Genomic DNA, 13,132 nt, shown 5'->3' on the forward strand with positions numbered 1-13,132 from the left:
ACTGTCTCCTACCAGTAAGTACTGGGGGTTTGGAAAAGTCACACAGTGACATCTGCTCCAGATGTCCATTCCTCACCATGTTAAATTAGTTTAAAATATCAAGTTATTAATAAAGATGATACTGCAGAGGATTTTGAAGCCTCTGCTTCAGTTTTGCAGACAATTTTGCTTGTGGCTCAGTAGAAAATGGCTTCTACCTCCCAGGAATATTGTCATAATTTCAGTATTTTTGGAAAGGACACAGGGTTTTTTCTGCCCTTACAAATGGGAGAAATTACACATATGCTAAGGTGGGCCATGGCTGAAGGATACTCCTCTGAGATGGAGACAGCCATATTCACATGCCAAACCTATTTTTAGGCAGAAGCAGGTGCTGAATGTCCACATCCAAATCTCTAATCCAGACCCTGGGCTGCTCTTGGATGATTCTCGGCCTTGCTTGTTCCAGCCTGGTCCTGAAAAATCTTTTCCACTAAAAATGGTAAATTGCCATGAAAAGAACTCTGTTTGATAAATCACTCCATTCTGACAGGATATCTTTCCTTGGAGATTTTCCAAACAGCTGTAACACTAACACCACTGGAAAGTCTTTAGGCATTTCTGCTTGGCTAGAAACACCAGTTCTGTGGAAATCAATGGCAGATGTTGCCCAGTGAATCCATTCCCAAATCAAAGTAAGTCCAACAGCCTAGGAGACTGTGCAGCAAAGAGAAATCGTCCCATGCCAAACCCACAGTATTGCAACCACACTAACACACACCCTGGACACACCTAACCTTCCGTGCTCCCAGACAATCCCTTCTGGCCAAACGAGTTACACTGGTATTTATTTTTCAATATCTTTCCCATTTTCTGGCACGACTATGCTGGAGAGATAACCTGTGAACAAGCATGGCTCGATTCCCTGCCAAACAAGAGCAGCTCCCTAGCTGGAGGGAGGGACGGATCTGGTGATGGAGCTCCACACAGAGGTGAGGAGCTCCAAAACACACAATGGCAGCAGAGGTGTGACCCAGAGGGCCTGAACCCAGGGCTGTGCTGCTGGGGTTGCTAAATCCCTCTTCCATTATCAATGCCTGGTCCCAGGGTGGATGCAGCAGAGACCAGGGTCACCTCGAGGTGCAGAGACCCCTGTGTCGAAGCTTTGGGTGACCTGGTTGAGGCAGGGACACCTTCCACTAGACCATGTTGCTGAAAGTTCCACACAACCTGCCAACCTGATCTCAACTGTTTCCAATGATGGGCAGGCACAGCTTCTCCAGGCAACCTGTGCCTGTGCCAGTGCCTCACCAGCTTCTACACACCTGAGATGGATATAGACTCAGCTGCAGGGGTTCGTCTGCCCAAAGACAGGTATTTGCAAAATGTAGGTGTCAACATCTGGTTTACTCATCCCAGGATCTCCATACTGTCAGAGGAGGAAAGTTGCCACTTTCAGAGAGTGCTTGTTCTCCTTCTAAAGAAGTTGTGATAATAGGCCGGTCCAAGGAACAGCACCATACAAGAGGAGCTTCTCTCTGTCGGCTGTGAAGAACCATGCTGCTGTGATGTGATTTCTGTATCAAACTGGCCATCATGCTGCACCCCAGTTGCATCTCATTGCATCTCACAAGAATCAAAGCATCCCCTCTCCTGGCACATGCAGAGCTAAATTTGTTGCATGCAACTCCTCAGCTTTTACCTACATATTCTACAGCTTAATCAATTGAGTCTTAGAGTGTTTTGAGAGAGGAAAGGTGTTTTAAAAGCACTAAAAGCACAAAAAGGCCATTAATATCAGATGTCAAGCTGTAACAAAGAACAACTGTGCTGCTGATGCTTTCTCGATTAGTCAGGGCACCCCGGATTACATTATCTCATTTGCAACTACCACAGAAAGTTATACCAGCCCCACTTTGGAAAAGTCATTTTATTTTGTTGAAACCACATGTTTCCAAGGACAGAGTAAAGCTCTGGAACCATAAATCATGCCTAGATAAGAATAATCTCAAACAGCATTTTGTAGCAGGATGTTGCTTGTTCTGTGATAATTGCTCAGCATTTGAGGCAGATTTCCCATCACCTGCCCAGATATGTAGCCAGGAAGAAAAATGCCCCATGACAGTTACAGTTCTTAGCGTTTGAAATCTAAGTGTGTGAAGACAATTTTAATAACACTGTTACACATCTGCCCAAATCCTACAGAGCTGCAGTGCCTTAGATTTCACAGACTGTCCACTTGCAGTCAGAAGTCATAGATACAGCAGAGCCCTGGGGGCCTGACCCAAGCTAGGCTGGGGAGCGACTGTGATGGGGATACAACAATCCAGACCTCTTGAGGTTCCCCAGCTTTGCTGTCTCTGGGAGCACATGAGCTCCCATATCACTGTGACTGGGCACTGCACTGGAGATGCCAGTGGAGCTGGGATGCAGGGGTTGCTGCGTTAAGGTGTAGGGAGGCTGCTCTGGGTGAAGAAACCCCAAGAAGTGCATCCCTGGCCACTGAGCAAGACTTCACAGCTAAGATGGGTCAGAGACAAGGCCAAACAGAAGGCACAAGACAGGCAGCTGTGGGGGGCAGCTCCTCCTCCCATGCTTGGGTTGCATTTGAGAGCTACTGCCACAACACGTGCCTTCAGAAGCTGCTGGGGATCCTGGGTCCCCCAGGCCGGGGCCCCGGTCACCCCACTCTGGCATCTCCTGGGACCTGAGCTGGACGCTTTCCTGCCTTGACAGTTGCCATGCAGCCCAAGAGGAGTGGTGGAGTTGAGACAGGGTCTTGTGAAGGAGTGGGAAACCAGCTCCGCACCTGTCTCAGCAGCAGAAAAGACATATTTGAGTGGACACAGATGCAAAGTTTAGTTTGGAGAGCATTAGCAGGCTGCTGTTGGCCTGCTGGGAGCAGCAACCTGGACCTCGCCCTTTGCACCCAAAATCCCTGAAGTAAAACACTGCTGACTCTACCCGCTATAGCCATATTGGCATACAAAAGCCACCTTTCCTCTTGAACAAAGCCAGCACTGATTGCAGATGGCCTCTCTTTCTCCATAAACCAGCTGTGCCCCACGAAGGGTGAGACAAGGAGTCATCCTTTTTTACCACTAATCCCACAGCCTTCCTACTTCATCCCCATTGTTGGCACCCCCAACTTTGCCATTTGCACCACTGCTGAACAAGGTGCCACCTGGTCAGGGTGTGCTGATCTGGGACATGCACACACATCTGCTTGCCTTGGACACAGCCCCTGAGCTAAGGAAACAACTCTCTGTCCCATCATGAACCAGGTAAATCTCCTTTTCCCTTTTAATCCAACTACCCCCAGCTCAGCCTTGATGCAGGCAGCATGACACGGGCAAAGCTGTCGTGTTAGTAACTGGGTTTTCTTCAACCCAGGACTGGCCACTACCAACAGAGCACCACTGGGTCTCCTATGGGATGGCATCACCTGCTTGCTCACTCACAGGACTCATTATGGGATGCTATGGCCGATCAGAGGTCCACACCAACATGGTCCTGAAGGGAGGGACAGAGATGGGAATGAAGGGAAAGATCCATGTATGTAGGACTCCCAGATGCCTCTTGGAGTTTAGCAAAAGTAAATACTGCTGAGACATAGAGCCTCCCTCCTGCAGGCAACTGCACCAAGAGATCCAAAGCCCTGGGGAAGGGCAGCAACCCTGTGCCCTCCTCCAGCAGTAGCAAATGTCCCTGTGCCCCTCATGTGGCTGCAAACCCCTGATGGTCCCCTGCAAACCCCCTGCGTGTGCACCAGCTCCAGTATCCCAGATGTCAGGGAACATGGCTCATGCTGTCAGGGAGAAGGGGTGAAGAGTGAGATGATGAGCAATGCAGAAGAAGGGTTGGTTCTGCCTCCGATATTAAGATGTCTGCTTGTGCATGGGCTCACTCAGCAGGTGTTTACACAGCAAAACACGTGCTGCACTCCAGGACCCCCTCCTGCCTCTCCTCCCACCTGACAGTCTGTAGTCCCCTGTGTGCTTCAGGAGCAGTCAGCTCTCAACGGAGGCAAGGCAGGTGGCAACAGATTTGAAGCCAAAAGTGCAATTCCTGGATGCCGCTGAGCTTTGGAGCAGGCACAAGGGCTTCCACGGTCAGACATTCAGGGGCTTAGACCTTCAGGGAACATCACATCTTGAAGCTTCAGGCATTACACCTTCAGTGGTCACCAAGAGAGCAAGGAAAGGTTGGGGGAAGATGGCCTTGGTATGGCTAAGGGAAAATGCTTTCCCACTATGCAAAAAAATGGGCAATGGGTCTTTCCTTGCAGCAAGATCCACTCCATTTCAGATGTCTGGAAAGGCCTGAGGACCATGAGATGCACCCAGTTGCACTCCCTCCACCAATGGGACCCCAGTGCAATGAGCAATGCAATCAACATCAGGACCTTGCCCTCATTCCGCCTTGCTCCCTGCTGTTTCCCAGCCCCAAGTCCTTTCACTTTTGTCTCCTTCTCTTTTCTTCAAGTCCCAGAAAACCCTCTGTAACTAAAATCCTTCTCTGACCATCATCACCTTCTTAGCAGGGATGGGCTCCTGCAGAGCTCACTGCCACTGTGTAAGTCTCAGTGTCATCAAAGCTGGAAAGAAATAACCTCGTACCACATTTAGTGAGCATTTCCCAGAGGAAGCATCTTGACACCTGCAAGTCACAGAAACTTTGTTGCCTGCACCAATAAAACCCAAACATTTTACAACAGGCAGAATTTGAGTTACAATGGTGGTGGCCCCCAGAGACATTGCCTCGGCCCTCCCTGTTATTCCCCAGTCAGTTCATAATGTCACTACAATAAATACCAGAACAAAATTGACAGCATTTGTCCACATATCTTAAAGCATTGCCCCACTGCTCCTTCACTCCATGTATTTGCAGCCTTGGTTTCCATCCTTATCAGTCATCAGAGGAGCCTTTAGGGACTAATCGTTTGACTATGTGAGCAGCCAGGTAATAAAAGCCATGCAGAACTGCGACTGTGGCATTGATGACCAGAGAGACGGTGCCCCCAATCCCGGTGGCTATGTCTTTAAGGACAGATGGAATGGCACAGATGGAGTAGTAGGGGAAAGCAGCGAGGTGAAGGACAAACCCCACTGGGATGCTCAGGATCCTGTAGGTGAGGGACACCACATCTTGAACAATTTGCAGAAAGCCCAGGAAGATGTTGACGATGACCCTCCCCAGATCATAAGGAATGCTTATGAGCACCATGCTGATGGCTTTTAGGTAGGACACCAACCCACTCCACAAGCTGTAGAGTCCATCCAGAACTGTACCACAAACTCGCTTGACAACAAGCCACAGAAAATAAAACACAAATTTCACCAGCTCCACAAAGACGTAGATGAAGAGTTCCAGAAGTTTGATGAAAGGGGTAGCAATGATGCCAGCCACTTTTCTCACCCAGCCACTGTCTTTGGTCTCCTGGTTGTCAGTTGTTTCTACTTGCTCCCCAGAGCGGATCTGACTGACAGCTTGCAATACTGCTTCTCTTTTCTCCTGGTTTTGTTTGTCTTTCCCACAGTCGCCCTTGAACAAGTGAACTTCTGCTAGAAGCTGCTTCTCCAGCTCTCCCACCGTGAGGTCTGCCAGGCTGTTTTCATCATTAACCTTTTTCACTAGTCCCAGGGACCATCCCTCCGGAGCATCACAGCAGGCTGCCAGCCATAGGCTCTCTGGCACTGACACCTTGCCTTTAACTCGGACACTGGAAGGAATTGCACCCGCGAGGAGATACAGATGATCCTTCTTGGAGCAGTGAGGGATCAGAGCTTGCTCCACTACCTTCCTGATGTCTCTGTGCCAGTTTTTGCTCAGAGCTGGGCTTAGAGGGACGGCATTCGTGAGTGTGTAAGTGGCCATCTGGAAATCCTCCTCATGAAGCAAGCTGGGATTGAGCAGCCCTCTCTCATAGCCAGAGCCCACATAGTCTGAGGTCAGGGCTTGATTTGCACCAAGGTTGGCCACAGTGCCAGTGATATCAGCCTCATGCACCATCTCATGCAAGTCATTTTCTGGATCATCTATCTGAAACAGTAGAAAGAAGAGTTACTGGATGCAATTCACCTTTCTAGAAAGCAATGTATAAAATGGGCCTTCAAATGTACTTTTCATTATGACTGCTACTACGTGCCACACCTTGGATTAAAATCCTGCACCGCCTCCTTACTTTCCTTGCAGTGCTTGAGAGGAGTGTATTCTCTACTTAGCTTCCCTGTCAAACACATAGGTTTAGGCTGTAAAGGATACTTGCAGCTCTCCAGTCTGGTCCACAGCATAGCCTCCAGAATCTCACCAGCCACCTACTTTGGCTTTTTTCTAGAAGAGATTTGAATAGATGGCTTGATTCAGGACCATGTTCTCATCATCCTATGATGGTGGTACATGAAGTTCATTAAGAAGCTACCATGCCACCTTAATTCAGTCCCTCTGAACTATCAAATCCAAGCCATGGGGGGGGGTGGGGGGTGGGGGGGAAACAACCCATGGTATCTAAGATGCCTAGAGAAGGCATTTACCTCTCACCACTTACTGTGTAAGAAGCCAGAATGAAGACAGGCACCATGTCAGGTGACCTGAACTTCCCTCCCTTGAACAAGAGACACAGTAGGGAGTTCCTAGGACTCTTGCTGGGCTGATCATTAGTAGTCTGATCCTCCTGTCATTAGTGGTCTGAAACTCATCCTTAGTGACCGCACAGCTTCTGGCATAACATGGATGAGAGTGCCTCGATGGAATCTGTGCTACCTGCTTGTGTCTGGAGTGTAGTGGAGCCAGAGGTAGCAATTATGCACAAGGGGAGGGGGCAGGGGAGGGGGGAGGCAGTTACAGCAGTGGAAGGAGAAGCACTAAACGTCAGGGTGTGTTCAGGTCTTTCTCAGAAGCATTAAATGTCAGGGTGTGTCCGGTCTTCCCCAGGTGGCTGCAGCCATGTCTCCTCCACAGTCACTCCCATTGACACTGCCTGTAGCCACTCCAGAGGGCTGTGCCAAGATTGTCATTTTCATTCCCAAATTAGAGGGTGAACATGTTGGTAGAAGCTCGGGAGTGCCAGACGATCTCCAGCAGTCACTGCCTCCAGTAGTCTCTGTTTCAGAGGCTGTGGCCCTCAGCTCCCAGCACTGTGCTGGCCCAATTAAACCTGCTGCCTTTGCCCCTGGCCGATAAACTGTTTACTGCACTAATATTGTACTTCGGAGACATCTATGGTAGTCAGTTCATAGTCTGCCTTGAATCACTGCCCAGTCATTCCCTGTCCCCTGGTCACCCTGCAGTGCACTTGGACAGACATCCAACTACGTCCTTGCAACCTTACAGAGAGTTTGCATCCACATTACCTTCTCAGAGTTCGCCAGCCTGTGCTGAGAGTGAGAGTGAAAGGGCCAGTGCCAGCAAGTGTCAGCAGCTGTCCATCACCCTCACCTGGGAACTGCAGCTCTGGCTGGCCTCCTGCATCAGCCAAACCCCTGCAGTCAAGGCACAGGGCTCCCTCTGCACCAAGCCTGGTCACAGTGCCAAGACTGGCCATTGCAGAGGGCTGCATTGCCTCAACTTCCAGCTGAAGGATGTTTCTTGCTCTTCATTTTGAAGCATCTGGTTCTTCTTGCTTCAGGACTGGAAGGACACAGTGAGTCCCATGTGCTGATGCACAAGTCATAGCTTTTTTTAAATGTACCATTCAAAAAAGACTTATTCTGCACTACTGCTGACTTATTCTGCTCCTCTTGCTCAGGCAGGTCAAACTCACAAGCTGCAGCTGGCTGATGAGGCCTGACATTTTGCATTCAACAAAATCACTATCTTCTCCTGCCCACTCCCACCCCCCCATTCTCCCTGTTCTGATGAGATGATGGTGTGCCATGGGACAAGAGATGCACCTAGTGTGTTTAATTCCATAGTACAGGGGAGGGGGAGAGGACACAGGTGTGAGGCTGTGCCCAGGAACTGCCCTCAGTGCTATGACCCTTTGGAACTCTACACCCTCGCAGAGACACTCATCCCATCTCACTCCCATGGCAAATGCTGCCATACCACAAGGACACAAAGACCCAAGACAGATCAGCTCTGCTTCCTGTCAGAAATTCCCAGCCTACACTAAATGGATGGTATAAACTTAATTTTTCTCTCTTTAAGAGCTGTTGCATACAAATCTTGCGGTGCCTGTCAAGAAAATATGTCCCTGGTTACCTGTCCAGCTTCAGGCTTTTGTACATACCATTGGGATTGTTTAGGTCCAATTAAAAAAGAACATGATAAAAATGCAGCTGTGTGCTGTTCATGTGCAAGGCTCTGACATCATCTAGTTATGCTTATAATAACTCATATTATGGTTTGTAATAACTCATGCATAACTGAGGTTTTTATGCCTCCTCCAGCTCAGCCCCAAAGGCAAGCTGTCTCCTGCACTGCATTTAATCTGCATTGTAAGCTACCTTTCCTCACTGCTTCAAAAAGCTTTTGGCTTGTGTCACCTCAAAGCATATCTGCATTCATGGAGTCACCCATGAAGCCACCAGTCCAAATAACCTGGAACAGCTCAGGGCAAGATCCAAGCAGACAGGTAAACACCTCATTTATTGGATGGGGATTAAAAAAAATTATGACCTGAACACCTGTATGGATGTTAGCACATAACAATATTGATGTGTCATTAAGTGGGGGGTACAGTATCATAAATGGGGCAGAGGTAGAGGGGGATTAAAAGTATGGCAACACACAGTTATTAGGGCAGGCAACTTCCATTGCATTTGGTCATTTAACAAGGCAGGACAATGCTACCTCCCACCTTCCCCACCCGAGTGAACTTCAGCATCCCACTCCCCTTGCTACTGACTCAGGCATGCTTATACCTTTGATTGCAGTGGAAATATTTCATCCAAATTTAGTGTGGGATTCATTTCTCAGGGAGGAGGCAAAGTGTGTCTTATGCCAAGGTTTCTGTAGAAAGACATTGCTCTAGAAGTACCTGTTTCTCTTGACTGTCTACCAAGAGAGATGGCAAGAGCAGCTCAGAGGTAGCTGTACTATAGCTGCACAATGCCACCTTGGTCATCTGCCTGGTGGTAGTCACCAACCAAATGAAAACACAAGGTGATTCATCCAGCCCCTCATATATTAGGATGGAAAAATCAACTCCAGAGTTTTCCATGTCTCTCTAAGCTACAGAAAGAATCAAACATAGAGATTTTCAGACAACCAAAACGATATAAGGTAAAAGACACCTAAGTGACTTGTTCTCAACCTCTAGGAAATCTGTGGCAGAACAGGCTTTCAGACCTGTGCCCGGGGGAGTCCCATCAGTACCCTACTCATCAGCCTACCCTTCCTGCTCTCTAATTTTCCACTAATTGCTGAATTAATTCGCTGTTTCCAGCTGCCAGTTGGCAGTGGGTGGCACTGACATTCCTCACACTTCTCACCCAATTACTGCCTCTGTGCTACATTTGGCATTTGTTTCTCAGGCAGACATTCCTGAGGAGGTAGGCATGCAGGGGGTGAGACGGTTTCCTCATCACTTACATCATTATCCAAAAGAAAAACATATGACAAACCTGAGGCCCTCATCAAAGTGCTGAGTGTGCTTCTATCGCCATTTCTTTCTATTTGCTATGTTTCCGCATCTCCATGTGCATGCACATACCACTGTGCAATTGAGCCAGCTATCGCTGTCTTGGCAAGAAAATTGCCCAGGAAATCAGCAATATAACCTCACTGGACTATGCTGCAGAGCAGGTGTTGCTAAGGATTCCCTTCAGAAGCCATCCGACCTAGCCTTGATAGAACATACATAATGGGTATGAAAGCTCTTCCCCAATTTGTCATCCCAGATCCAGTGTGGTAGTACCTGAGAAGGGTGTATGTACTTATTTCTTGAGTTATAGGAATTTTTCATAGTCCAGATTTCTTTCCCCTTACAGTTTCTTCTACAGACTTTTTTCCTAATACTTTTCTGCCTCAGATGGAGGTTCCTGCAGTGAACTGCAGAGCTGCTACCTTCTATCTCTGAGACACCTGCATTTCAGCAATGGGCGAAGGGGACCCGCTAGTGTCAACTAAAAATATAAACCTGCGGCGATGCTTTGGAGAAGCCAGAGCAACTAAAAGTAGCACCTGACCAATTATTTCTAAAGCTGCAGTAGGTTTTTGTGGCAGGATACACAAGATTTGGGGCTCTAGAGTGCTGGCAGGAACAAAGACAAGGTGACGGGTAAAGAGAGAGGGATAGGGAAGGGCAGAGAAGCCAGATGGAGCAAGGCGAAGGAGAAACAAAGTTGCTGTGGAAGGGCTGCCCACTGTTCCATGGCAGGAACAGCTTTTGAGCCTGCCTGGGCAGGTCTGGAGAGTCAGGCCACAAGAAGCAGGAGTAAATATGGGGTCTAGAGGTTACAGAAAGTGTCAGTGCCCAAAGCAAGTGAGGAAGGATCTCATGTCGGCAGCTTTACCTTACTGCCTCCATGGCATTGACCAAAAATCCTTGCTCACCTAGGTCTCCTCTTTGTGCTTTAAAAATTCATCACCCTTCTTTAACTCAATAATTGTAGAGTATGCAAAACACTTCCCTCTTTTTTAAAAGGGTAAGTAGACACTTCCCACAGCTGCCTGTGAAGTGGAAGGAGAGAAAATCAAAAGGCCAGTAGGAACTCCTGCAACTCAAAGCCCAGCCAAGAGAGCAGAGAGACAGTCCAAGGTGAAGACAGGGGTGTAGGATCTCCTATCTTCACTACCTGTGGCCTTAGTATCTTATCACCCCACATCAGGAAAAATAAGCACAGCAGACACTCTCCTGGTAGAGGGGTGAGCTTTGATTCTGGTAACATCTAGCACCTGAGGGCAGCACTCCCAACACAGTGTTCGAACACTACAGCCATTCCTGCCCCAACAAAGCACCCTTGTACACTGACAATCTTTCCTGAGCTCAACAGACAGGGTAGCTTGATGTTTACTATAAAATTCCCCAGGATCACTGCTGAAATATCTGAAACACAGCAAAAAAAGAAAAGCAGAGGTAAACAGTACATGCTTTCCTAAGGCACCAGCAATTTTTTAAGGATTTCCTTTAAATTTAACATCCTGAAGGCCTTGCTTAAACATGCCAAGTGTCAGGGGAGACAAAAACTTCTACTTCTGACCTGACTGAAGCCTGCACGCTCCAGGACACAGCAAGTCATTTCCCTACAACAGTCTGCAACACAGAGACACACCAAAAAGCTGCAGCATCAACTTGGTGAACCACAAATGGATGTTTTATCTCGGCTCAGTGAAGCTAAAGAACTCCTATCAACACTGCGATCACAATGGCAACAGAATAAACTTCAACTTGACACTGCGATGTTTAACCCACCGGCAGTTCTCCCTGCCCCCGAGAGCTGGCTCGGCAGGACAGACACATCAGCTGGTGTCAAAGAGGACTTTCCTCTCCCCTGGCATTGCAGCAGCCTCACAGTTTTCATTATAAGCAACCTGGGACAAGGAACTATTTGTTTGCTTAGTTCCAAGCACAAAAATAAGTTCCGTTCATGTTAAATTCATACCAACAGAAGTTCAACAAGCAGAGTTCCTGCCTCCTTAGCAGAATCCTAGCCCAGCTTCACCCCAGAGGAAATGTTCAGCAGGAACATTTGCTTTACAGCAAAGGAAAAGCTGACTTACCTGCGGTTCAACCAGCCAGTTCTCCTCCTCGCTTTGGGCTGGCTTTGTAAACTTAAAAGCTGAATAAAGGGGGATTTTGTCCTTAGTACTGTAGAGGGTTGCAAAGCGTGGCTCTTTGTTGTACTGCTGACAGATTTTCACATGGAACGGCTCCGTAAATCCTTCGGGTGGGACTTGTCCAGGGAAGAACACGTTACACTCAGCAAAACCAGTTTCATCCTCTCTAACAACTCTGCCCTGGGAAAAGCCTAGGAAAACTGAGATGCAAAGCAAAAATACAATTGACGTCTTCATGGTCCACTCCCCGGCGCTGAGGGAAGCCCCGTCTGCCTCCGCTGGGTACGGCAAAGGACCTATGCTCTAAGCCCATGCAGCAGCGAAACCAAAAAGCGTCTGGAATTCGGGTGTAGCGTGTGAGGGAAATGAAATATGAAACCACAGCCGATCCCTTCGGGGAGCCAGCGCGTTCTGCAGGCAGCACGTTGAGAAACCGACCGTGCGCCAGGCTGCTCTGACACACGCTGCGGACGCCAACTGCCCGCGGGAGATAACGCCGAGCAACCTGAAATCATCAGGCTCGTTGGGAAGAGGAGGAGGGAAGCCTATGGCAGTGCAGGGCTGGAGCTGAGCAGCACCGGCTGTCCAGGCTGGGGCTCAGTGCCGGCGGGGGTGTGGTGTGCTGCATTGCAGCAGTCCCCGGCAGGAATTTTGGCTGACACAGCCAGAAATGTTCCTGGGGCTGTCAAGGGGGATGCTGCAAAGTCAGATTCGCCGCCTCAAAGAAGGTATTAGTTGTCCTCTCCAGCCGCAACCCTGGACAAGGGAGAGGGAGAAGAGAGGTGGTAGATATTGGAGCTGCTGGGAATCCACTTTTCCTCTTTTTGGGGTGACTGTAATCACTACTGCTGCCAGCCACATGCTGCTTAGATGCCTGGGAAAGACATTCACCCCTCTCTCTCCTGGCGTTGTATGGGGCATTCAAAACCCTCCAGTATCACCTCACCATGGCAGATCCTCTCTCAGAAGAGATTAAAAAGAAGCAGAAGAACGAAAACCCTCAGATCACATACCCCTCTGAACATTTTGACCAAACCCGTAGAACTGGCAAAAAAAGGGAATGAAAGCACTCCTCTGAGTTTATGTTCAGCAGAGCAACCATCTACCCAGTGAACAGCTGCCTATGATACCTTGGCTACTGCTGAGTAAAAGGCTGTATTCCTTCAGTGAAAATTGGTGTATTTCAGGAAAAATTGGTGTTTTCAGAATAGTGGGGATGGAAAGGACAGGGCAGTTCCTCAGAGTCAAGAAATGGCATTTTCCCACCCATGAAGTGAAATGTGATCAGCTGTGTTGCCAACAATTTAAAAAATCCTGGGTGCCAATAGGGCACAAGTTCCTTTTAAAATGTGTTTTCCAAGGAAAAAAGTCCAAGTGCTACCATTCCACAAGTGCTTATACAATGTAGGAGTAGTCCATATTACAAGTGATG

The 13,132-nt window shown here is 48.4% G+C and overlaps 1 protein-coding gene across 1 annotated transcript; it reads right to left on the reverse strand.

Moving 5' to 3' along the window:
- Window positions 1-1,720: 1,720 nt before the first annotated feature.
- Window positions 1,721-12,342, reverse strand: ENDOD1 (endonuclease domain containing 1). The gene is made up of 2 exons (XM_027735573.2): window positions 11,644-12,342; window positions 1,721-6,021 (listed from the first exon to the last, which is right to left on the reverse strand). Exons 1-2 carry the CDS (start codon window positions 11,935-11,937, stop codon window positions 4,888-4,890), a joined length of 1,428 nt encoding a protein of 475 aa, XP_027591374.1. The 5' UTR covers window positions 11,938-12,342; the 3' UTR covers window positions 1,721-4,887.
- Window positions 12,343-13,132: the final 790 nt, after the last annotated feature.

The sequence above is a fragment of the Pipra filicauda genome, unplaced genomic scaffold (assembly GCF_003945595.2).
Source record: "Pipra filicauda isolate LSUMZ 115617 unplaced genomic scaffold, ASM394559v2 scaffold184_size3518187_pilon, whole genome shotgun sequence".
In the NCBI taxonomy this organism is placed as follows: Eukaryota; Metazoa; Chordata; class Aves; order Passeriformes; family Pipridae; genus Pipra; species Pipra filicauda.

What these genes read in the sequence shown, in the direction of transcription:
- ENDOD1 (XM_027735573.2), bottom strand. Translation starts at nt 11,937, where the DNA reads ATGAAGACGTCAATTGTATTTTTGCTTTGCATCTCAGTTTTCCTAGGC. An exon ending in ACTGGCTGGTTGAACCGCAG is followed by an intron (nt 6,022 to 11,643) that starts GTAAGTCAGCTT and finishes CTACTGTTTCAG; the next exon opens with ATAGATGATCCAGAAAATGA.